The 24753-nt window shown below is 46.4% G+C and overlaps 1 protein-coding gene across 4 annotated transcripts in view; it reads right to left on the reverse strand.

Annotated features, from left to right (window-relative positions):
* The window catches only part of Mb21d2 (Mab-21 domain containing 2), a 98872-nt gene extending 86426 nt beyond the window's left edge, over positions 1-12446 (reverse strand). The window contains exon 1 of one of the 4 annotated variants that reach the window (XM_085832498.1): positions 12166-12409. Coding sequence is in view for 1 of the 4 variants with exons in the window: in XM_029470502.2 (XP_029326362.2) it covers positions 12166-12376 (211 nt within the window). In the remaining 3 variants the exon portion in view is untranslated. Of the gene's footprint in view, positions 1-12165 lie in introns of all 4 variants that reach the window. The other 3 variants (XM_085832496.1, XM_029470503.2, XM_029470502.2) reach the window with 3 other exon arrangements.
* Between the last annotated feature and the right edge of the window lie 12307 nt (positions 12447-24753).

The following is a 24753-nucleotide window of genomic DNA, read 5'->3' on the forward strand; positions in this document are numbered from 1 at the left end:
GGGCTGTCCATCTTCTACCACACAGAGCCTGGGATAACTTCCTTAAGGAATAGGGAAGGAATAAAGAAGCCACACTGTATGGCTGAGTGCAGGCCTGATCACGTGACTTTAAGACACTGATTCCCTCAGCTGCAAAGTGAGGATGGTAAACAGCCAGAATCAAATGGATTACTAATTCCAAAGCACCTGCAACCGTGGAGCAAGTGTTCCCTGAGAGTATCCACATTGCCACTGTTGTCCAGCCTTAAAGAAGTCACTCTCCACCACTGGAGTTAAGTGTGTCTATCAGTACAGTGATGGGGGTCGATACACTGTTAAACCCTCGGGACCCGGCTCCCAGACCACCAACCCAAAGAGAGGGTAGTGCATCCTGTCTCTCTCCCCAAGATATAGACCAGCCTATGGAGAAACATAGGGAAGACCAGCCAACCTTCCTTATCCCAGATTTGGATTGTTCAGAGATCAAAATATCCATCCGAGAGTTATGAAAAACAGTTCAGGTGTAAAAGGACAGGACTCAGAGGAAAGAAGCAGGAAAAGAAGAGGCGGGGAACAATACAAAAGACCAAAGCAAACATGACAGACCAAAATACACTCCTCTAACAGCTATTAAAGAGAACTTCAAAGCACAAGGAGGCTTTGTTGCAGAGCAATGTCCTCAACCTTGATGCATAGCCCTCCTGAAATGACTTCAAAGCCAGGCAGTCTTCCCGGAGGGGCAAACACTACAGAGACAACTGGCTTGTGGGCAAACACCTTGCTCAGTATCATTTGTGGTCCAACGCTCTGCGAATCTCCACTCTACCCAAGAGTGAAGCTGAAGATAAAGATAATGGTGTCCCTCCTTTGTGGTCCTCAATTCCCATGACTGTAAAATGGAGGAGGGAGGGAATCCAGCCACCTATGTAAGGTTAAATAGTATGAGTCTTCTAGTGGACTCCACTTTACATGGCCAAAGTCTCTTTAATTGTATTTTTGTAAGGAAGGTTAAGAAAAATGGTATCTGGGGGCTGAAGGGATGGCCGCTCTTCTGGAGGACTCAGGGTTCAGCTCCCAGCCAGGCAGCTCACAACTGTCTTTAACTTCAGTCCCAAGGGATCGGGTGCCTTCTGCTGCTGCTGCTCTCTGCCAGCCCTAGGCATAAAGCATGATCCGCAGACATACATGGAGGCCAAACCCCCGTACACACAAAGAAAAATAAAAAGAAAGAAGGTATAAACGCATGTCCTTGCTTGATAAATGCCATGGCCAAATGCAACTTGGACAGGAAGGAATTGATTTCCGGCTTAGAAGTCACAGTGCATCATCACCGGGGGAAGCTAAGGCAGGAACTCGAGGGAGAAATGAAGCAGAGACCATGGAAGAATGCTGCTTACTGGTGGTTCCGCAGGCCTCACTCAGCCCACATTTTCATCCGCCGAGGGTGGCACTACCCACTGTGGGCTGGGCCCCCCTCCATCAATAAGTCTACAGGCCAGTCTGATGGAGACATTTTCTCAACTGAGGTTCCCTCCTCCCAGATGACCCTGGTTTGAGTTAACAGAAACTAACTAGCACAGTTGTCTTAGTGAGGGTTTTATCACTGTGAAGAGACACCACGACCAAGCCAACTCTCGTGAAGGCAAATAGTAGTGCCATTCCCTGAGGGACAAGCACTCAAATCTCATGAGTCTATGGGGACCAAACCTATTCAGATCACAACAATGTATTTGTTTTCTGCCTGAAATGGACTTCTTAGGTTCAAATCCCCACTCCATCAGTAGCTCAATGATGTCTGGCATCACTGCTTTTCGCTTCTGAGTCCTTATGGGCAACCAAGGGTTACTATTACCTTTCTCACAGCATGACTGATATTATTTTAGTCAATAAAAGCCGAATATAAAATATAAATACACCCAAAAAATGAGGTCATGGTTCTGCCCAATGTGACCAGATGCTCTTGATCCCCAAAGCAGAGAGCCCAAATGCTCTCTAGTATATTCAGTGCACAGAGGATCGGCTAAAAACTCACATATTGTCTGACCTAGAGGGTCAACCCTCACTGTATCTCTTTAAAGTTTTACTTTGGTCTCAATCTCTGAAAAGCTGTGGCTCTCTCACTAAAAAAACCCAAACATTCCAATGCTATCAACCCTGGGTCTTGAAGCAGTGGATCTGGAAGTGAGGTTCCCGAAGCTGCTTAACCAGATGTACAGAACTGCACACTCAAGACTCCATCCCTCCATCCCATACCTACACATGAGGCACTGGGGATAAAGCCAGGAATCCCTGCTAAAAGCCAGAGACCAAAGCACACTCGTGCTCTGAAACCACCCAGCAGCCAAACTGGGAAAAGGTGGGCTTCTTTCACTGCTGCCCTCAACATACACACATGCACTCCTTGACTGATAGGCAGGACTGGGTACCATTTGTGAGCCTTGTTCCACCCACAGGACTGTTGCCTCACCATCCTATCTGTCCAGAGCCTTTCAGGGCACCCACTTTGGTATAAATAAGCCATTTTCAACTGTGGTTTCCAACCCCTACTGGGGTCAAATATCAGATACCCTGCATATCAGACATTTTACATAGCAGTAGCAAAATTACAGTTATGAAGTAGCAATGAAATAATTTAATGGATGGGGGGCACTACAGCATGAGAAACTGTATCAGAGGGTCTAACGCAGCCTTAGGAAGGTTAAGAACCGCTGCTTCAGATGGACCCTGTCTCTCACAACAAGGATGTGAGCCCCTCGTGCATCGTATGCCAGTAGGACTGTGCTGCTCAAAATCAGAAGCAGCCTGCGTGCAAGCAAGCAGGCTGTGCACAGCAAGGGCACAGTTTCGAGAACAAACTGTTGAGCCTCCTTTATTAATCACAACACAAGCCGTACACGCAGCTGCTATTAGGAACAGCTGCAGCTGCTAGGAAGACGTTCTTGAAGCAGCCTAGAAAAGCACTTAAAAAGTTGAATAAGGATCCAGGCATGGGCACATGAGGACCCATAGGCTTTGGGCTTTATGATGCCTCTGACCTCTGACCTCCCTGGGATCCAGAAGCCTGCTCCCTTCCCCACTCCAAGACAGCCTGGGAAAGAGCTGGCATACAAGGCCAGGCAATGGGGTGTTCCTCAGAGGACTGGAGTCTGATGCTCCCCACCCCCTACCCGCTGTCTGTGACCTTCAGCAAGGTGGGAGAACTTCCTTCCTGCTTCACAGGGCTAAGGTAAGTCAGGCGGAGGGTAACCTGCATGTGAAAGTATTTTGTAAACTGGGGAGGACTAGAGAAAAACAAAAGTCTCACTGTCATCCCCTGAACAGTGCAGTGTTCACAAATCAACCCAGGATTTCTCTTTTTTCCTAGCCCTAGGGTTATCAAAAGTGAAATCAGAGAATAGCAGGACTCCAAAGGATCTTGGTAGCATCTGTGTCCTGCTGGGCATGGTACTACAAGCCTGGAATCCTGACCATCGGAGGCTCACCACTAGGGAGGCTGATGCCACAAATCACAGGCAGCCTGGGCTAAAGTTCAAGTCTCTCCTGAGCTACAAAGCAAGCTCCTGTTTCCAGCATGAAACTGGTAAGCATCCTAAAAAGCCCTGTAATCTAACTTTTTAAGTTCCCCTCATCTCCATAAAAACACGAGCTTTGGTCAAGTGTGGTCCCACCTGGAAATCCACCACCTACAAAAAAAGGAAATGAGACTTACTATAATTTAAGTAGTCCTGAAAGTGCTTGCAACTGTCCCCCCCTCTCTGCTTGCTCTTCTGTCTACCTGGAATACACTCGGACCTGGGCGTCAAGCAGCCAGCTCCTTCTGTTTCAAGGAAGTCTTCCCTGTCACTTGCACTCTGTCCAGCCAGAAATCCTCACTGTGATTGGCTGCACTACTTGTTTTCTTTATGACTGCACCTCGATTCATCTGCAAGTTTAATCACGGTATCCATCCTCCAGAGAACAGAAAGAAAGAAGCCTTGGAGGTAGCCTCGCTGTTCGTATTCACTACTCGATGTTCTTACATGGTGACTACATGACGGTAGTAGCTACGCGAGCATGCAGTTGCACACCAACCATGAACTAATGTATGAACGCTTAGCACCATCCGCTGTGTATACGAGGCAGACATTGTTAGAAGAAACAAATATGAATACAATCTAGACCAACTCCCACTCTAGGCTTCATTTAGCTCACAAACAGTACACAAGTCTTCTGTACTGAGGAAAAAAATATTTTTTAAAAAAAAGAAGAAAAACAAACAAATTGAGTAACAGTTCCATACACCTGTTTATTTACAGTGGTTCTGTCCCTGGTTCTCTGTCTTGCGCAGAGGGAATTCATACACGCACGGGCATTGAAGAGTATGAAAAACAGCTCTTCCCCGGAGACAGGACCTCATGCAATGGCATAATTATGAACTGTTCTTACCTGACCACTGAGCTGACAGTATTTACCTAAGCTTGTTACAACCAATGCCACAGACCGTAAGAAAAAAGCTGGGCAGGGCCAAGCAATCAGGAAAATGTATGGCCACAGGGTTTGAAGTGCATACTCTCAGCTAATCTGTCTACAACAAACAAATTCTCCTTGGCTCAGGAGGAAAACAAAAAGCCCTTAGGTGGATGACACCTGTGGCCCTGGTCTTGTCTGAGAAGATAGAATCGTCCCCCAAACCTGTGGGAAATGGCTGAGGGTCAAAAGCCCTGGAAGTTCTTTGCTGTATTCTGCACCAAGAGGCAGCAGTAAGCTGGAGTGAGTCGTGCTCCACAGTGGAACCTGCAACCCTGAGTCGTGTCCCATGACCTCCGGGTCTCGATGCTCTCACGCATAAATGGCAGTTAAAACTGCCTATACAATCTCTCACAAAGGCCTAGCCTAACCCCCATTATACAGAATAAGGATGTGGACTGTAATCTATAAAACACTTTGTTTACTGTGCAAAGATAAATTATTATCGACTGTAAATACTCCATTTATAACAAAGAATTGCTGTAATTGGAGTCCCAGAGGAAGCATACAGCCATTTGGAGCATAAATGATAGAACATGGGGAAAGATAACTAGTGTAAGTCACCAGCAATGACAGGGGGCCAGTCCAGGAGAATCATAAGATGCCCAGAGGAGAAAAAAACAAGGGCCATACCAAAGGACCCATGCCCATGAGTGTACAAGGCACTGCCTGCTGCTGTTGGCAAGCAGTTGAAGCAGATAGACACACTGGGCATTTCTTATGCTGCCCTTGGGGACGTCTTAAGAAAGGCAGAAATGTCTTATGTAGAAAAAGTCACCTACATTCCTCTACCACGTAAGAAGACCAAGATCTCATAGCTCCAGAGAAGATAGTCAGTCAAGTGTAGCTTAACAGAGAAAATCATGCAACAATTTCAGAAAAGAGTTAATTTCCTTTTTAGAGGATTTTATCTAAGCACAGGCATCATGTCCAACTGGGATCCTTAACTGTTCTTGTGGCAATAGATTCTTTTTATAATCCAGTCCATTCTATGAACTCCAGGGAGGAACTGTATGTATCATTTATTTAGTAGGGTTTTGAGACAGGGTCTTACTTCTTAGGTTAGGCTAGCTTAGACTCACTGGATATCACCCAGGCTGGTCTCGAACTTATGATTCTCCTATCTCCCAAGCTCTGGGATCACTGGTGTGCTCCTTCATGCCTGGCAAGAACAGGGCACTTATATGGAGACAGCAATGTGATACGGATTTTCAAAGAAACTCTGCATTAAAATACACATTTTAAAGTAAATCTGAAATAGAACATGTGATTCTTTGTTATCCCCAATAAGTAAAATATTTAATAATAGTCTGGCGTCTGCCTTTCTTGTGAGACAACAGTGATTTCTTTTACATTTTTATGGTATGTATTTATTTTGTATATGTGCACACATGCATATGTCTATTTTGTGTATGTGCACACATGCATGTGTATATTTTGTGACTCACAATTCATTGTTTCCATGGAGCCAGGTTAGGAAGCCAATCAGGAAAGCAACCCAAGGGGCTGGAGAGATGGCTCAGTAATTAAGAGTGCTGACTGTTCTTCCAGAGGTCCTGAGTTCAATTCCCAGCCACCACATGGTGGCTCACAATCATCTGTAATGGGATCCGATGCCCTCTTCTGGTGTGTCTGAAGACAGCTACAGTGTCCTCATATATATAAAATAAATAAAATCTTTAAAAAAAAAAAAAAAACAAGAAAAAGGAAGAAGGAAAGAAACATGGATCTTCTGTATAGAACCTGCAGTGTGATACAAGAGAGACACTGGAAGGTGACAAGGCTCTCAAGGTCACCCATGTCAGGAGTCTGTCACCCTCAATTAGTACACCACAGAGTGAGCTCCAAGTTGAACAGCGGCATCTTCTCTTAGAGTAAGACAGACGGAGTAAAAGACAGGACGAGGCCTCATTCCACAGGCTCCTCATCAGAGCCTTTCTTTCACTGTGCGGTATAGGACACCATATTGATGAACTTGTAAAAACAGCATCAATCCTGTCGGGTCTCTGTTATACACAACAGTACGCACGTAAGCACTTACAGGTGTATGCACGGCGCAAACACAGATGTCTAGTAAAATGTGCGTGGAAATATCATTAGTGATTAGCATGCAGAATGATTTTGCATCGCTTCTCGGCCTTTTGGCTAAGATCAAGTGTAGAATGATTTTGCTTCTTGTGTTCCAGCTATAGAAAATGGACAGAAAGAGGATCAACGAAGGCTAGGAGACACAGGGTCACCCAGACACCACAGATTACAAAACAGAGCCACACGATGCCCTTCTCTTGGGTTGCACAATGACTTCAGATCCCAAAGCAATCAAACACAGGAAGGAGGTAGAGTTATTAAACCCCCTTGGTGTGTTCTTACATAGAAACTGAGACTCAACTTCCAAAAATGCCTTGCCCAAAATCACACAGCAAGCCTCTAGAAGCTCTGATGGGGAAGCTGGATCCCTAACCCAGGTGAGTGGAAGAGAATATGGCCTTTGCTGAAATCAGAGGCTGTGCACTAGCCTGACTTTAGATCTATGTTGCCAACTTGTCATAGTAAACTTGGGCAAATTTCTGGTGTTTTCCACTCACTGGGCTCATCGGCACGGATCTAGTCTCCAAAGATAGCCAGGAAGACACTCACTGCGCTTGGGAACAGGTCTAGTAGACAGATAATGAGCAGCCTCAGGCTTTAAGGCAGACAGACAGAAGTGCTGAATGCCCAGTTTGGAGATCTCTAGGGATTCTCAATCAATACATCTGAAATGGGACCAGAAAGTCTGAGTTTTTCTAAAGTTCCCCAGGAGAATTGAAAGGGCTTAGCATTCAATGACAAGTTCTCAGTTTGACAAGAGGGACTCGAATAGGCTGTGAGAATACAAAAGAGGCTTAGCCTAATCAGGAGCCGTGCAGTGTCCAATGATGGCACTAGAACCACAGGACCCAGGACCCACAGCAGCTCCCAAAACTCACCTCAGGAGGATGGAGGACTCATTTCTGAGAACCAACTGAACTTTGCGCACATGTGCACACACACACACATTTAGAGGGGCCCTACTGCCCTAAATGTACAATGCTTCCAGAAAGAGAACAAACCGGAAACCATCTTAGAATTTATAAGGGAATAGCACATTAGTGGATACAACACTAAACCAAGCAGAGGGGGCTGATATGGCGACACTGACAGTAAATGCTGCTGCGTGAACTGGCATCCACAGATCAGAAAGTCACCGCTTCCAAATGACCTCCCTCCTCAGGAGGCGTGAAGATCGCCTGGAAATGTGGTAGGTCCCAGAGCACTCAGAAGCACTTTGAAGGGTGAGGAGCAGTCAACTCAGAAGAACTCTGAAGGGGCCACATGGTGCTTATTGGGCTGGTTGGGGACAGCCAGCAACCTGTTCTTAGAGTGAATATCCAATGCAGGGGTTGTGGAAGAAATGGGATCAAAATAGACCCATGTGAAGTTCTCAAAGTTTCTGCTCCCTGTTTTACTCTCAGATTCCTGCAGAGGCTAACAGGACTTGGTGGGTGGGAGAAAAAAAACTGTACTGAAAGGAACAGACAGCAACCAATGGGCAAAGAGAAATCACCCCTGCTTGTGCAGGCATAGCAGGCCAGTAAGAGCAATATTCCCCAGGATGTAGGTCCTTCCAGTGTCTGAGCAAAGAGTGAGGGAAACAAAAGGGATGCAGGCGCTTGCACTGAAAACACCCAAGTCTAACGGAGCAGCCAACAGGCCGCTCGCTGGTCAAAACTCAGCTCTAAGTGATCCCGAGAAGAACCTGTCCTCTTGGCACCTCTCAGCGGTCCGTCTCCAGGACGGCATCTGCTTTATATAGTTGAATGGGACACATCCTTAAGACTGTCAGATTACAGGAGATGGAAGACGTAGGCACTGGAGCTAACGTCATAGCAAGCACACACTATAAGCTTAACATACACAAACGGAATGTTGGAATTAGCCAGGCTCCCTTCTGCCAGAGCCCATATCCTCCAGGCTACTGCAAACTGGACTCCATACTTCTTTCTGGAGTGAGGCTGTGCTAGTCATTTCAGATGAAATTCACTGTGCTCTCTAATACAGTACCTTTCTTCAATAAATAATAACATGTTTCTTCCTCTCCAGTTAGCATCCAGATACCATGCTGAAAGGATGCATTATTGTTGTCTACGTATAAAAGATTTCTTAAACAACTAATACCACATAGCCAGCAAGGGGCAGAGTGGGGCTGGAACTAGTGTGTGTGACAGTCACTGTGATTTTTTTCCCCCAATCAAGAATTCAAATAGGTGATCTTGTCATGGAATAAAACACTTGAGCTCCGAGTGCTTGCTTCAGCAATCACTGCAGAGGCTGCCTGCGTTAACGTGAAGACTCTCAGTTCGAAACAGAAGCAAAAACCCTGAAACAACTGCTTTCTCAAAACAAAGCTCTCTCTTGCCTGAATCCCGTGCTTTTACTGCTTTTACGATGAATGCACTCAAGTAGGAGAGGAGCGTGTCTGAGTCACCATGATTTATTACCCACTCGTTTTGGTCTCTTTATCCCACTACCTCTCAGCATCTTCGCCTGTGAGTTGGGAATGAAGCCCCTGCTCAGAAAGACCCCATGGAGCTTCTGCCCTGAGAAAGCGGTCAGCAACCGACAGCTGCTCTCATGACCAGGCCACGGCACCAAACCCTGGTCTGTTGGTGACTACACATCTCTTCCTGCCTTCTTCATCTCCTGCACACTCTCTCTTCCACGTGTGTTCCATGGAAAGACCACGACTCTTCCATCCGACTTCACTAGGGAAGGAAGGTAACAAAAGATCCAGCAGAGAGAGTATGCAAATATCAAATATTATTAAAACATGAATGAACTCTGATGATTTCTATGAATTTTGATAAACGGCGTTCATTATGGACTTCCAGCCTCTCGACACACTCTGCGGTCTCTCAGATATTAACTAGATAATAGCAGCCATCGCTCTCCTGAAAGAACAAGGTGTAGAGAAACTGAAGTGATGCTTGGCCTCCAAAGGCACTGGAATCGCAGCACAAACAGAGCCCAGAGTCTTCCATGACCCTCAATGGGCTCAGCCTTAGCCTGTGCAGGTCTTGCTTACACAGGTTACTGGGTATCCTACTGCTGGGGGGCTACTGAGTACACTGGCTGCTTCCTTCACTCATCTGCAGAGCCCCCCCCAAAAGAAAACTAGATAAAATGAAAAGATGGGAAGCTAGAAGGGCCTTGGTCCAAGCTAACAACCTTGTAGCACAGATAGGGTCATCTGACCATCAACCCTGGCCCCCAACTGCCTGCGCCTGGAAGAAGCATTATGCACATTTCCATTAAAGAGGATTGGACAAACGCCTTTGCCATTTCATCCTGACTGAGAGGATAATGTTTTTTTTTAACTGCTGAAAATCCTCAGGTGCAGTTCAGACAAGAGACAGAACAAAGCCAAGAGGACTACCCCCCCCCAACAGCTCCCTAAACAGAGGGCCTGATGCCACCCAAGTGACACCACCTTAACAAGCTTGGGGGTGGGGTCATCAAGACACCCTATCTGCATATTCATGAAAGACTCTAGACCACAGCAAGTGAAAGTGTACAAAAAAAAAGAGATTTTGTTTCTCAAGTCAAGCGAAAATCTGCTTTAGTGAGAAGTAAATCCACATGGGGACCCTGGCTGTCGCTAAACCTTCGCTGGTCTAGAAAAGCCAGCACCTCATTAAAGGAAACCAAGGGATTCGAAAATGAATGCAGTACCACACACAGGCAAGCTCATTTCGCCATCTGCCTGGTAGTACCCAGAGGGGCAAAGGGCTTAGATGCTACTCCTGAAGTCTCTCTCCAGCAGGTGGAAATGCCAAAGTCCCGGGGGGGGGGGGGGGGGGGGGGAAGCAACCCTTCCAAGGTCAAAGGACTGAGAAGGAAGGGAAGCCAATCTTGTTTACCTGTCGTCAGTGCCGCTGGTGACATTAAACACACGCATAAATTAAGTGCCCTGGAATAATTTACCTTTTGTATGTGACTTAAGACCTAACTAATTCACTGTATCAGATGAAGGGACCGTGCACAAGTTCCCATTGAACCTGACATTTAAACTTACTTTCCCCATCACCTCCCACGACTCTCCTCACCACTATCTCTACACACAGACAAGGGGGTGGGAGGGGGGCTACTATACCATAATGGCAGGCAGTGGTTAGTTATGCCAAAGAGAAAGGCCATGGTTAAGCAACTTAAATAACTGCCTTGAGCTTTCTGTGTGTGTGCCTAACCCCACCCCCAACACCCATCTTTCTGACAATCACTGGTTTGGTTCTAAGATATGGAGGCTTTGTAAGGGCTTTTACCCTCCTTTCTGAAAGCTGACTCTCACCACATCGTGAATTAAAATAATAATTCAATTAAACAGTCAAACATCCAAATATGGATCTTTCAACCACATTCCCCACCTAGAATACCTAGAATAAACGCGTGGAGTGAGCAGGAGAAGGAAAACATACTCCCGTGTTTAACACGGCCCATCCAACTTGCTTAATTCTTCATAGGACCAGTGGACCACATTCAATCGGTATCAATTCGACTTGAGCTAAGAGAGGCAAGAAAAGGTATCTGGAGGGAATAAGGTACGAAGAAACAACAGTGCAATCTCGTTAGATCCCAAGACCATGCAAAGACTCTGTCCTGTAGTTAAAAGGCCTTTGTCAATCACAATTACCACGATCTGAAAAATTGACTGTGGAAACCTTTGGAGAGCAAGGCTCCTCCAGTCCAGCCCTGCTGAATGTAAACCACGGGGCCACCACTGCTGCATGACAGCGCTACACACTCAAGGCTCCCAGCAGCGGATGCTCATTCTACAACTCAGAAGCAATAATCCCACCGCAGGACGCCAGGGATGGGGTTGGATCCCCGGAACCCATTATTTTTCTTCATCTTTCCAGACCCGTAGGTGAAGAACTGGGGGATACGATGGGGGGGGGGGTTAACCCAGGGCTGCTCAGAGTGGGAAACTTGAGCACCTCTTAGCCATCAGTAGGACAATACACAAAGACGAGGGGGACAGCGCTCCTCCGCGGCCAGAGCTCTGAGTTTAGTCGTGTTCAAGCAAGGAATTAGGAATTCCAGCTCAGCAACAACCCGGAGAAGCACCGGAAATGCTTCCGACCCCTTCAAAGGGAAGTCGATTTGCAAATCAAAGTTGCAGGCAACTCCGGGCGCCCGGACTACTTCCGCGGGTTACTCTGGAACACCCAACAAGTTTGGCCACCCGGGGCTCGGCGTGACAGCGCCGCGCCGCAACCACGACAGAAGCAACTTGTCGCTCCAGCACGGGTCGGCCTCCACCACGGCCGCCCGGGCTTGCAGGAAAGCCGGTGTCAGCCGGCCCGAGCCGCTTCGGGGACTCCCCAAGCCAGGAGGCGTCTCCCGCCGCCGCCTCACCTGCCCGCCAGCCCCGCGGCCGAGGAACCAACAAAAGAGCGGGCGATCGGGAAGGAGAGGGGCACCCCGCGCCGAGCGCAGCAGGCAGGAGCGGAGGGGGCGGCTGAGCTGGCGGTGGAGAGGAAAGGGGACCTCACGGAACCAGGGGTGACACCCCGGGCAAACGCCAGAGCGGGGACCATAGCTTCCACCCGCTCCATCACACCCGCGCACACACGCATACTCACACATCCTCCCCGTTCTCCTTACCCAGCATGGAAAAGATGAAATCCTTGGCAGTGTGGATCTCCAGCGCTCTCTGGTCGTCGTATTCCCGCTGGTCGTGCCTAGTGAATTCCTGGATGAGTTTGTTCAGTTCCTCCACCCGAGCTCCAGACCTGAAATCCAGCTCCGGGAAGGCAGGCTTGTTGTTGCAGCCCAGGGAGGCTGCCTTGCTGGCGGTGGGAGCCGCCATCTTCATGCAAAACGCGCCGAGCGGCGGCTCCGCTGCGGCCGCGGCACCCACCCCCGCCCCCCACCCCGCCCCGGCCTCCCGGCGCGGCTGGGCAGCCCGGCCCGTGGGCGGGCTGGCTTCTGGGCGGGCCCCGCGCCGCGCTGCGCTCGGGGCGGCCGCGCTCCTTCGCGGGAGGAGCCCGACTGCAGCGAGGTGCGCGTGTGGCCCCGGCCCCGGGTCCTCCCGCCCCCGCCCGCTGCGCCGCTGCGGGCTCCTGCCCTCCTCGAGCCCTGCCGAGATCGGTGGCGGTGTCCGGGAGTGGACTCGAGCCTCCCCCGGGGCAAGGAAAGTGAAGTGGAAACAATGTGAAATTCACCAGCGCTGAAATCAACAAGCTGCCGGCTCCGGTGTTACGGAGCCAGCAGCAGCATTCCCATTTAAAGGGACAGCGCACCCGGTGGGAAGAAAATAAATAAATAAATGGCAGAGGTTCGCGCGCCCCGATCACTTGCCAGTCGGTACTCGGGCTGACGCGCGTGGTGTGGACGCTTTCTTTCTCCACCTCCACCCCCGCCCCTCTTTAGGGGCAGGGCTTGCCAAGCGCAACCAAGGAGAAAGGAGTCTTCCTACTGTGATCTTAGGGCGGTGTCCCGGGCGAGAACGTGTCTGTGGGCGCATTTCCAATGTCCATCCCGAGAACTTTAGTACCTTTGCATGGTGGAAAAATATAAAATGTACCTTTTGTCCTTTGTCGCCTAGAATGATAAAATCAGCGAATCAAGAAGGGGTGCCAGTCATGCCGCGTATAGACACTTCCAATTAACCATTCAAGTATCCTTACCTTTGCCCTTGGTAATTAGTTTGCCTGGGTAACAGCTCATTCAACTTAACAGATAGTGCCTTAATGAGAGCCAACCTGCTCTCAGACAGATAGGAATCCAAATGCGGGATGTGGGGGAAGGAAAACAATGAATTGCCCCAGGGTACGAGGAAGATGGGAGTGGGAGAGGGAGGAGAGGGAGTCTCCCTTTTGGCAAATAGAGTTTGAGCACTCGCTGTTAGCCAGACCGGAATGACAGGATATTGACTGGGATGAGTCCTGGGACTTAGCCCTCACCCTCACCCACACCCATGTCCCCACTGGAACTAGGGTTTTCAAGACATGACTGCTGTAGTCCAAGTCTAGTTTATCAAGACCGAATGGCAGATGTGGTTTTAATGTTCAAGTGATTCACACACTTAAGGAGGCCTATGGATCCCTAGGAACAATGGTAAACTGTCCTCTATCCCAGCCTGTGGTCCCATCGGCCCCTTTAATTTTCTTACCTGAGTTTTCATCACTGAAAACTCACATTACCTTGTAAGACCTGGACATCCAGGCCCTGCCATACTTACCTGTGTGAAATAGGATAACCATTACATCTTCATAGGCTGCTTTAAGAATTAGGTGAGATAAGACTGGACGGACACCATTTAGTATAAGGAATGACACATTAAGTAGCATGTTAAGTAGCCATTAGCTGTATCAGCTTCCACTGTTGATACAAACTTTAGGGTCCTGGGGTGAGTGTGTGAGTGTGTGTGTGTGTGTGTGTGTGTGTGTGTGTCCCTGCATTTACATACACTGTATTGTTGCCTGGTGCCTGTAGAGGTCACAAGAGGGCATCAGATCTCCTGAAACTAACGTTCCAGACAAATGTGAGCTGCCCTATGGATGCTGGGAGCTGAACACAGGGCCTCTACTACAAGAACAGTGCTCTTAATTGCTAAGCCATCTCTCCAGCCCCTCCCACAGGATCTTTACAAAACACAGATTTGCATGGACACCTCCCCTGGAATTTCTCTGCCTCTTCTTTCTGTTCTGTAAGCCCAACCAAGGCCAACCTCATCCTTTCTTGCTCTGATAGCTCCTCCAGGCCAGCCACAACCTTTGCCCCCACAGCTGAGTAGCAACCCTGTTGCACTCTTAACAGAAGCTTGCATGTGACACCTATGACTCCAGCTTGCCTTCTCATTGTTATTGCAAGTCCCACATTGCGAGTTAACTGGCATGCACCATATTCTGTGCCTGATCCCCAGCCCCATACATACAAACTCAGGACACAGACAGAGCCTCTATAAAATAGTCAAAACACTTTCCTCTCTTAATTTCCAAAGCCAGCAGTAAGTCATTACTCCTCCCTTTTTGCTGCCTTTTCTTAAGATAGTTGCATCATAGAAAGTCATCGGGTTTCTAGCAGAAATCACTCTCAAATGTGAACTAGCTCTGAACTTGGTGGTTTAGAATGAATGAGATCTTCATTGCGGACACTTCTTTCTGGTCAGTCAGATTAGAATTCCAGGAATAATAGACCTCCACTGAACCTATTTATATTGAGAATGTTACTGAATGGGAAATACTTTATAGATCTGTGACAAGATGGCATAACCATCTCTGAATTGCAAAAAGTTAGAGGAAAAAAGATAAGGAATGCATTTCCTCAACAGACTCTTGGATCATGCTTTGTCCTCTATGTCCTTGGAAACTCTATGTCTCCATCACATATGCAGGCAACTGGATTTAACAGTTCCTGTTCCACTTTATGTCATATTTTTATTGTTTTTTTTAAAGGAATGGTCTCACTATGCTGCTCTGACTAACCTTGAACTCACTATGTAGTGAGGTTGGCATAGAACTCTGTGTAGGAAAGGCTGGCCTGGAACTTAGAACCCTCCTACCTCTGCCTCCTGAGTGCAGAAATTACAGGTATGTACCTCTATGCTAAGCCATGTTGGGGTCTAAATTAGTGTATGGCAATGGACAGACATCATCCCTTAAAGTCTCAGAGGTCATTGTTTAGGTGACAGCAACCACTCTGGGCAATGTCAGCCCCCAGTATTTCACCACCGTTTGAGAGTTGTTATAAGTGGACTGTTCTTTGAGTGAAATTAATTCCTTGCATCCCTTTTCATCTCCTATGCATGCTATAGGAGGTCAGAGAAGAAACAGTTGGAAGAGGCGAAGAGAAAGAACAGTTTCTATCAGAGCCATTAATATTTGAGCCTTGCAATAAGTATGCACGGAGGGCGGGAGGACCGCCATCTAAGTAAATACTCAAGTAGGGCTTCCTTCACATCCCCTTCCAGCTTCAAAGCAATCAGAAGAACTCCATGTCTCCCACCGGGGAGGGGAACTTGTCCATTTTCCTGTTGTCACAAGCACCTTGAGGAAGAGACTTCCACGTTGCCTCTCTGGGGCTGTTTGTTTTGAAATACAACTCTGCAGATTCATGGCAAACCCTCAGCTGAGTGAGTATTAAAAATAGCAAGCTCCACGTTCACATGACGAAGTAACAGAATATAATTTTAACCAAAGTTTGTCTGGCCAGACAGGGATTTAAATAGCAGTCCAGACCACAAAGATGTGCCCCCATTGGCCAGGCTGTTCGTTGTTCTAGCAATGGAAATGACCCAGGTTTCTTATGATTTGCCAAATATGTACAGAAAAACAAGAAGCAAAGATCACAGGCACATTGATGGCAGATAAGAGTCCATCCACCCTCTTTCTATTGCAGATAGGAAAATCAGACCATGGAAATAATTATTGAATTTCCATAGTGTCAGGGGGCATGGATATCGCCATCCAATAACATAATCCTCATTAAGAAGGATGAGGAGAAAAAAAGAACGGAAGGAAGAAAGGAAGGAAGGAAGGAAGGAAGGAAGGAAAGAAAGAAGGGAGGGAAGGAGGGAGGGAGGGAAATAAATATCCCTGGGAAATGCACTTATTTCACACGAGACTTACATATTAATAAACCAGGAATTACTGAAGTTTGGAATCATCTGTTTATGTTTGCAAATCATAGATGCATAATTAGGACTAGAGCTAAATCAACCTATGGTGGTTTGTGTGTGGAATGTCCCTCACCGACTTAGGTATTGAACACTTGATTCCCAAGTGTCATCACTGTTTAGGGAAGCTTAGGCTGTTCAGCCTTACTGGAAGAAATGCATCACTAGGGAGTATACCGCCTTGCCCTACTTCCAGTTCTCTCTGTCTCTCTCTCTGTCTCTCTCTCTGTCTCTCTCTGTCTCTCTCTCTGTCTCTCTCTGTCTCTCTCTCTGTCTCTCTCTCTGTCTCTCTCTCTGTCTCTCTCTCTGTCTCTCTCTCTGTCTCTCTCTCTGTCTCTCTGTCTCTCTGTCTCTCCTTCAAGTTTTCAGTTATAGGTGTGAGCCTCCTACTCTCAGACCATGCCTGTTGGTCACTGCCAATCTGAACTTTAACCCTTTAACCCTCTGGAACCATAAGTAAGGCCTATCTTCTATAAATTGCCTTGGTGATATATTTTGTAACAGCAACAGAAACATAACTCATGTGCAATTCCCTCGTCTCATCTCTGTCACACATGAGTCAGGGACTTGAACTCAGTGCCTTACAGAAAGCTAGGCATATTCTCAATCTTATTTATATGCTTTATTGTGAGACAGAAGGCTTTAATATTTCCCCAGACAGGCCTTGAACAGTGATCCTCCTGCCTCAACCTCCTGAGTAGTTGGGATTACAAGACTGTGCCAGCCATAACTAAATCTCTTGGATGTACAAAAATCCTTCAATGCTGATCATCAAGAAAAGAAATGACAAGACTGCTGGTCAGTCCTGTGGAGAAAGAGGACTCCTCATTCATCTTTGGTGGAAATGTACATGGCTGTAGCCACTATGGAAGTCAGTGTGGAGGTTTCTTAGATGGCTAAAAGTAGAATTACTATAGGATCCAACTATCCATCCCCTAGATATAAATGTAAAGAGCACTATATCCTAACACAGAGATACCTCTGAATTCACGTTTGTTGCTAATCCAGAGACAATAGGTAGACTCAGCTGAGATGTCTGTCCATCTCTTAATGAGTAGATCATAAAAATGTGGTGCACACACACAATGGGATTACATTCAGCCTTAAAGAAAAAATGAAGAGACTGGTAGGATAGCCCAAAAGTTAAGAGTGCCTACGGTGGGGCTGGAGAGATGGCTTAGAGGTTAAGCACACTGGCCGTTCTTTCAGATGACTCAGAGGGTCCAGGTTCACTTCCCAGCACCCACATGGCTGCTCATAACTGTCTGTGACTTCAGTTCCAGGGGACCTGACATCCTCAGACAGATATAGATGCACATAAAGATGCATGTTTAAAATGTACATACTGGCCGGGCAGTGGTGGCGCACACCTTTAATCCCAGCACTTGGGAGGCAGAGGCAGGCGAATTTCTGAGTTTGAGGCCAGCCTGGTCTACAGAGTGAGTTCCATGACAGCCAGGGGTACATAGAGAAACCCTGTCTCGAAAAAACAACCAATAAATAAATAAATAAATAAATAAATTTAAAAATTAAAAAAATATTTTTAAAGGAAGAAAAAATTAAAAAAATTTTTTTTCAGAAAATGGAACTGGAAAATACTGAGTGGGATCACGCAAGCTCAGAAATGTAGGTCCTCTCTCATGTGTGGATTCTAGCTTCTAACTTTTATGCATATATTTATGTGTGTGTGTGTGTGTGTGTGTGTGTGTGTGTGTGTGTGTAGAGGCCAGGAAACTAGAAAGGATTCCATAAGAGGAGAGAGAGGCTGTAAAGGAGAGAGGCAGAGAGAGAGAATCGCAAGAAATAGGAAAGAGAAAGGGAAACTGTGAGGATGGAAGTGCCTGAGGAAAGCCAGGGACAGGAAGAAGGAGAGAGATAAGACAGGGGGACAGGAAGCCCCACCATGACTCAGTATGCAGGAAAGGGCTGTAAGCCATGCTCTAAGCTAATTTAAAACAAAAACCAAAAAAACAAAAAACAACAACAACAACAACAACAACAAAACCAGAAGAACCTTCCTCAAGCAGTCAAGTCACTGCTTGGGATAAACTCAGCAGGCTTATCTGCCATCGTCATGAAACGAAACCCCTGCCCACTGAAAATATGGACACAGCTCCTCCCTAATACTTGATTTGGGCACAGCGGGCATCAGTGACCTCCACCCCCTCGGCTGTGCTCCGGTTCCCATGATTCTAAGGGCCTTTGCCCACTCTGAGCCTCGTCTATGTCAAATCTACCTATGGGCCCAGGGAGTCTAGCCATGAAAAAAAACCAAAACAAAAACCAAAACCTCTCCAACTGTACAACTTTCACCGGAGCCTGTAGCTCCGATCTCTCTTCCTGCTGTACTGGGGTTGGAGAAGGCAGAGGGAGAAACTCTAACTGTAGGAAAAGATGCAAACTCTAGAAATGCGGATGAGGAGATTGCAATGTTTATAGCATTGATTAACATTCCTTACACGGTGGAGGACATTGCAGTTCAACCAATCATTGCTGAGGAAAAGCACCAAGTTCCTCTTCTCCCCTGGTAAAGCAGGTCACTCTGAGCTGCTGTTACTATTCCCATTGAGATGAGTTACAGGTCAGCAAGATGGCGCTGTAACTGCCATCCTGGTTCCTGAAGGCAGCCCTTCCTGGTGCTCTAGCTTCAATTGTCCTCACTTCGATCTTGGACACAGTCTCTCACCTCTCTTCGCCTCATACCTCCTGCCACAGTCTTGCTGCTCAGGCTTCATCTCAGCTCCCGGGTGTCTTTCATGTCTCCCTTATAATAAATAAATAAATGAAACTATCTGTGTCATATGCACGGTGACTGTGTGTATATGATCCCCAGTCCCCACTGCTGAATCCAAAGCACAAGAGAGGTTCTGGGGTTTTTTAAAAGTAAACAAACGACAAATAGCCTGCTTAGGCCCCTAAAACATGTTCTTTTCTTCAAATTTCACTGGCTCTGTTGTGAAAGGGTCCATGATCCCATGAAATATGATACCTCAGACTCAAATAGTATGCAAAAGCAAAGAGCAGTTTAGTCTGCAGAGGTCCAGCATGCTGAGGTCTCCCGCTACCAAGATGGAGACACACCAGTGAGCTTGCTGGCCCGATTTAAACACATTAGGGGAATTCCAGAGATGGGTAGGTGACCTCTATCTCTATCTCTAGGAACATTCCAGAACCATTGCTGGAGGGATGGGGGGGTGCGCTGGAAACCGCTGCTGGGGAAGTCTGGAAACTGCTGCTGACTGATCCATTGTCCTTGCCTCAGGCCAGGTGATGGGGCCTGGACTTGCCTGGAATTGCCCAGTTCTTGGAAACGGAGATTTAGGCCTAGTCTCCTGAACTGCCGGATTTGAAGCCTGTCATGGAGTCAGCCTTGCCTGTCTCAGCTGGTTGCAACTACTGAACACAGAGAAAACCACCAGCAATCTCTGATAGTTTGGACCTAGTCTCTGATACATGACCTGACACCCTCCCACTCCCCTACTCCTGTCCCTTGACCCTGTCCCCAACCCAGTCAGAACTGCTCTTAAGTTTGCATCACTATGAAAGTGGTTTATTTTTGGTTTTGGTTTTTTTTTTTTTTTTGTCAGCCCCCACCCCCCACCCACCTACTTTAAAATATAAGCATAGACCATTTGCCCAATGAATTATTGACACAATAACTTGGAAAAAAATATGTCTGGTTTCATTTCTTTCTTCTCCCAGTGAAGCCTGCTTGACGTCGCTTCTACCCATCAGGGGAGAAAGGCAGAGAGATTGATTGCAGGCAATTATAAATGACTCTGGGTATAGTCTTTGCACGCAGGTGCTGCGCTGCTTACTCTCATGTCTCCGTGACAGAATAACTGAGAGAACGCCTTCTGGGAGGAAAAGGACATTTGGGCCTGTAGTTTAAGGCCATCTCTTTCTGCAGCAGTGGGAGGAGGGTGGGGTGACATGTCATCATAGGAGGCAGACAGGAAGCACAGGGAGCAGGCTGGAAGCAGGGCCCAGCCTTCTGCCCCAGTTGTGCCCCATCTCTTCATGATCCCACAGTTCATCTTTATGTCCCCAACTCATCCATTTCCAGCATAACCAATGAGTTGGTTGGGGCAACTTACAGGGACCATGAACAAAGCCATGGGTATCTCAAAGATAGCTGCACGAAAAAGAAGTCCACCTTGGTATGGGTCACAACCCAGGAAAGCCATATCCATGGGGCTTTCTGGTTAGCAGGTAGTTCCTACACAGCACATGTTTCCTACATGGGACTGGGGGACATTTAAGAATTAAACCGTAGGGGCTGGAGAGATGGCTCAGCAGTTAAGAGCACGGACTGCTCTTCTAGAGGTCCTGAATTCAAATCTCAGCAACCACATGGTGGCTCACAACCATCTGTAATGAAATCTGACACCCTCTTCTGGTGTGTGTGAAGACAGCTACAGTGTACTTAGATATAATAACAAATAAATCTAAAACAAACAAACAAAACAAAAAACAAAAAACAAAAACACACAAAGAATCAAACCGTAACAAAATTGGGATGCCCTCATGACCAACTGATCTCTACCACTGTTATGTGCATCATCTTCTAGCCCATGAGTTGACTCAGAAACCCAGTTCTGGGTTCTCTGTGGCAGCCCACAGGCTTTCTGATTTTAAGTGCTTGCTGAGTGTCCTCAGTGGAGCATGCTACCTTACCATGAGAAGACTGGGAATTTAAGGCTCTTACTATCATGTACAACTGCTGAAGTAAGGAGAAATTACTTTGTAGTGTGTGTGTGTGTGTGTCTGTGTGTGTCTGTGTGTCTGTGTGTCTGTGTGTCTGTGTGTGTGTGGTGTTCTTTCATGGCCGTGTGAGTCAGAAGGTCAGAAGCAGGAGAGATGGACAGAGAGGCTTGGTGCAGATGAAGCCAGAGGCATGGAAGAGTTTTCTAAATATAAGAACTACTTTGTGTCAGTACCCTGCCTGACAGGAATAAGCTCTCCATGACATGTGTTCAGTGCTGTGCGATATACATCTTCTGCAGGCTCCTGAGCAGCTGAGGAGTCCAAAAATCCACCCCAGAAGTGCCTTTCAGGGCTGATCTGAGCAGTTCCTCTCCTAGAGCTTATCCTCTTTCAAGTACCAGAACGACTGAGGACTACCCTCCTGAAAGGACACAGTGCACACAGATGATGCACTGTGGCACTAGACACAAGGCACGAGGTGACCATTTTCTCAGGCACAAACATTTTGTCTTTTGTTTTCTTTTCTAGATTAAGCACACATAGAGATACAAAGACATACACACACACACACACACACACATACTCAGTAATATATATATACATATATATACTCATAAATATAGACACACATACACAAACATACACATATAAATACAAACATACACAGACACACACATATACACACATACATACCGACACATACACATATACACACATAAATACACACACATATTCAGAATATTCACACTTATACATGCATACACATATACAGACACACAATACACAGACATTACATATATACACACATGCACAAATTAATACACACACATATAGACATACACACACATACAGACATACACACATAAATACACACACACACACACACACACACAGGAGCACAAGTATCTTCCTTTTCTCTCAATGATCACTTCTACTAAGTTCTTTCATTTCACCTTGACCAAAGAAACTCTGTAGTAGAGAAACATACCATAGACATCACACACACACACCCCACCTTGATTTGTATTCAGAAAGGATGTTGGGGAAAAGAGAGTTTCTTCCCTTAGCACGTTCCTTTACTTACTTTCTGATAGAGGCGGTCAGTTCCCTGAACAGGTCTATTCTGCTGACAAGGGAATCTTTGCAATACCTGCTTTGTCTTCCAGCCCCTGTCAAAGGGAGGTTCTCTAAGTCCCATATGGTAACAAGTTTGTTGAAAACCCTGGCTTCCTCCTATCCCAACAATGCCCAGTGCAGTTGTGAATAGAAGGAGTTGTCTCGCCTCTTCTGAGACCTGGTGTGCTGCATTATGGTCCAGAGCTCATTTTCAATTCCAAGTTGCAGAACCTGGAGAGAGGGCATTTGAGGAAGTGCTGACAGCCTTTAGCTCTGACAACATTATCAAAGACAGACATAAATATAGCTCCTGGACCCTGCCTTCTAATTCTGCGTTCTCTCTTAGCACTGTCTAATCAGAAACAAACAGAAACAAACCAAAATGAAGATTTACTCTCTCATTTCTCCCTGTTTTTTATATAGTGGGGGGAAAGAGAAAACATTGAAAAGAGTGAAGATACAGAAAAGAAGAAAGCACACCCCACCCAAGTCTAATTCTGATCACGATTCTGTGCATTTTACTGAAGCTTGCCTTCATATTTTAAGAGGTAGGTAGGTAAGCAGGGGAGCTGGGATACATGCTGCGAATGAATAAATTCAAACAAAGGCAGCGATCTGCAAGTCAGGAGGTGTCCATTCTAGACCAGTTTTACACTTTTGGTAATGATCCTAGGAAAACCTCCCTCCCTCCAATCCCCCTTTCCTCTTGTGTAAATGAACAGAATAAAGAGTCATAGGGCGTGACACTCAGACTGTACCTCTAACATGTGAAGACAAACAATGCAGTGTTGGTCTCGTACACATTTTTCACACATTTTGTGTGTTTTATTTTATTCCTCAGTCTATCCTTCTCACAACTTGACAATCCATAGTTAGACTTCCCTCCTTGCCATAGCTGCCCTACTCTTAAAGAATTAGCCTGAAACCAAAGCAAGGCGAATCTACAAATGCATTAATTCCCCCTTGCTTGGCACACCCTTGCTAATGGCCTATTAATTCAGTGTGGGGAGCATGAGGGAGATGCGCTGCTGATATTCACTCTGCAGGTCAGTCCTGGAGGTTGCAAACAGGGTCTCAGGGACTCAGGACCCAACAGGGTACCAGCAGGTGTGTCAGAAGACAGACAATTCTCTCTCCAAAATGTGAGAGGAAGCCAAAGGAAGAACCCTGGGAGAATTTACAAAAGGCTGCAAAACAGTTGTAAATTCTTGGCCCTAAAATGAAGAGCAAGGGTTACTTAGTGTTCTGAAGCCCAAATACAGAATGGATATTTTTTTGAAGCTGTGTCACAAAGAATTCCTTCCCAGGGCTGGAGACATGGCTCAGCGGTTAAGAGCACCGACTGCTCTTCCAGAGGTCCTGAGTTCAAATCCCAGCAACCACATGGTGGCTTACAACCATCTATAATGAGATCTGACCCCCTCTTCTGGTGTGTCTGAAGACAGCTACAGTGTACTTGCATATAATAAATAATTTTTTGTTTGTTTGTTTTTGGTTTTTGGTTTTTGAAGGCAGGATTTCTCTGTATAGCCCTGGCTGTCCTAGAACTCACTTTGTAGACCAGGCTGGCCTCGAACTCAGAAATCCACCTGCCTCTGCCTCCCGAATGCTGGGATTAAAGGCGTGCACCACCACGCCCGGCATACATAAATATTTTTTAAAAAATGAAAGAATTCCTTCCCAACCTAGATAAGGTAAAAGGCCTGCCCCAGAAAATCTGGCCTTCAGTTTATGTATTTGAGAAGAGCAACACACACACACACATACACCCCCCCTACATACACAGAGACAGAGAGACAGACACAGAGACAGAGAGACACACACACAGAGAGAGCACAAGCTTAGCTATTAATTTGATAGTAGACTGATTCACGAAGAAAGAAAAACCATTGTACAACAAATAACACCTGGATGTGTCAATCATCAAAAACAGATGCAAACTTAAGGATCCAGCCTGAATAAAAAGCATAGATATTAAAGAAAAGAGAAAGAAGTCCTGAACACTAGTACATCAAGATTGTCATCTTGCAGATGGACATGTGAAGAGAACAGACTTGCCTATGGGGACACATGGAGTCCACTGTGGGTTTTTTTTTTTTTTTTGGTTTTATTTTTGCTTTCCCTGCTATACAAATCACTAAAAGCCTGCTGTGTGACTATTTGTGGGCAGGAGAAACACAAATGCCTATTCACTCCAGCTAGGGCACCCACAGTTGACTCCCTAACTCTGACTTGATGAATCAGTGGGGTTATTGAGCATGGGTGAGGGGTTGCCTACAAAGTCATGGGTGTCTCAAAGGCAGCTGCATCACCCAAAAGCCCTCCTTGATGTGGGTGACTACTTGTGAAAGCTACATCTATGGGGTTTTCTGGTCAGTTTGCAGATAGTCTCTTTCCAACATGTGTTTCCTGCCTTTGTAATGTAAGTGGGAAAATCCTATGAATCATGTTGTTTTCAGAGCTTCTTGGAATCTCAGGAACTATCCTTCTCCATTTAGGAAGGAATGTCTTACTTTGGAAGCAATACCTACCTATACAACAGAAGTCAATAATCTAAGGGACTGTAGGCAAGCTACAAACAGTCAATGTATGCTTCAAATTTATAAGTAAACTGTTAGTCCCAAGCATGGGAGAAGAAAGACCACCAGCCCAGCCAAACTGATTAAAGCAAGGTGTGTGTGTGTGTGTGTGTGTGTGTGTGTGTGTGTGTGTGTGTATGTGTGTGTGTGTGTGTGTGTGTGTGTGTATGT

The sequence above is a fragment of the Mus caroli genome, unplaced genomic scaffold (genome assembly GCF_978045245.1).
Source record: "Mus caroli unplaced genomic scaffold, Mus_caroli_1 scaffold_17, whole genome shotgun sequence".
NCBI classification, from domain to species: domain Eukaryota; kingdom Metazoa; phylum Chordata; class Mammalia; order Rodentia; family Muridae; genus Mus; species Mus caroli.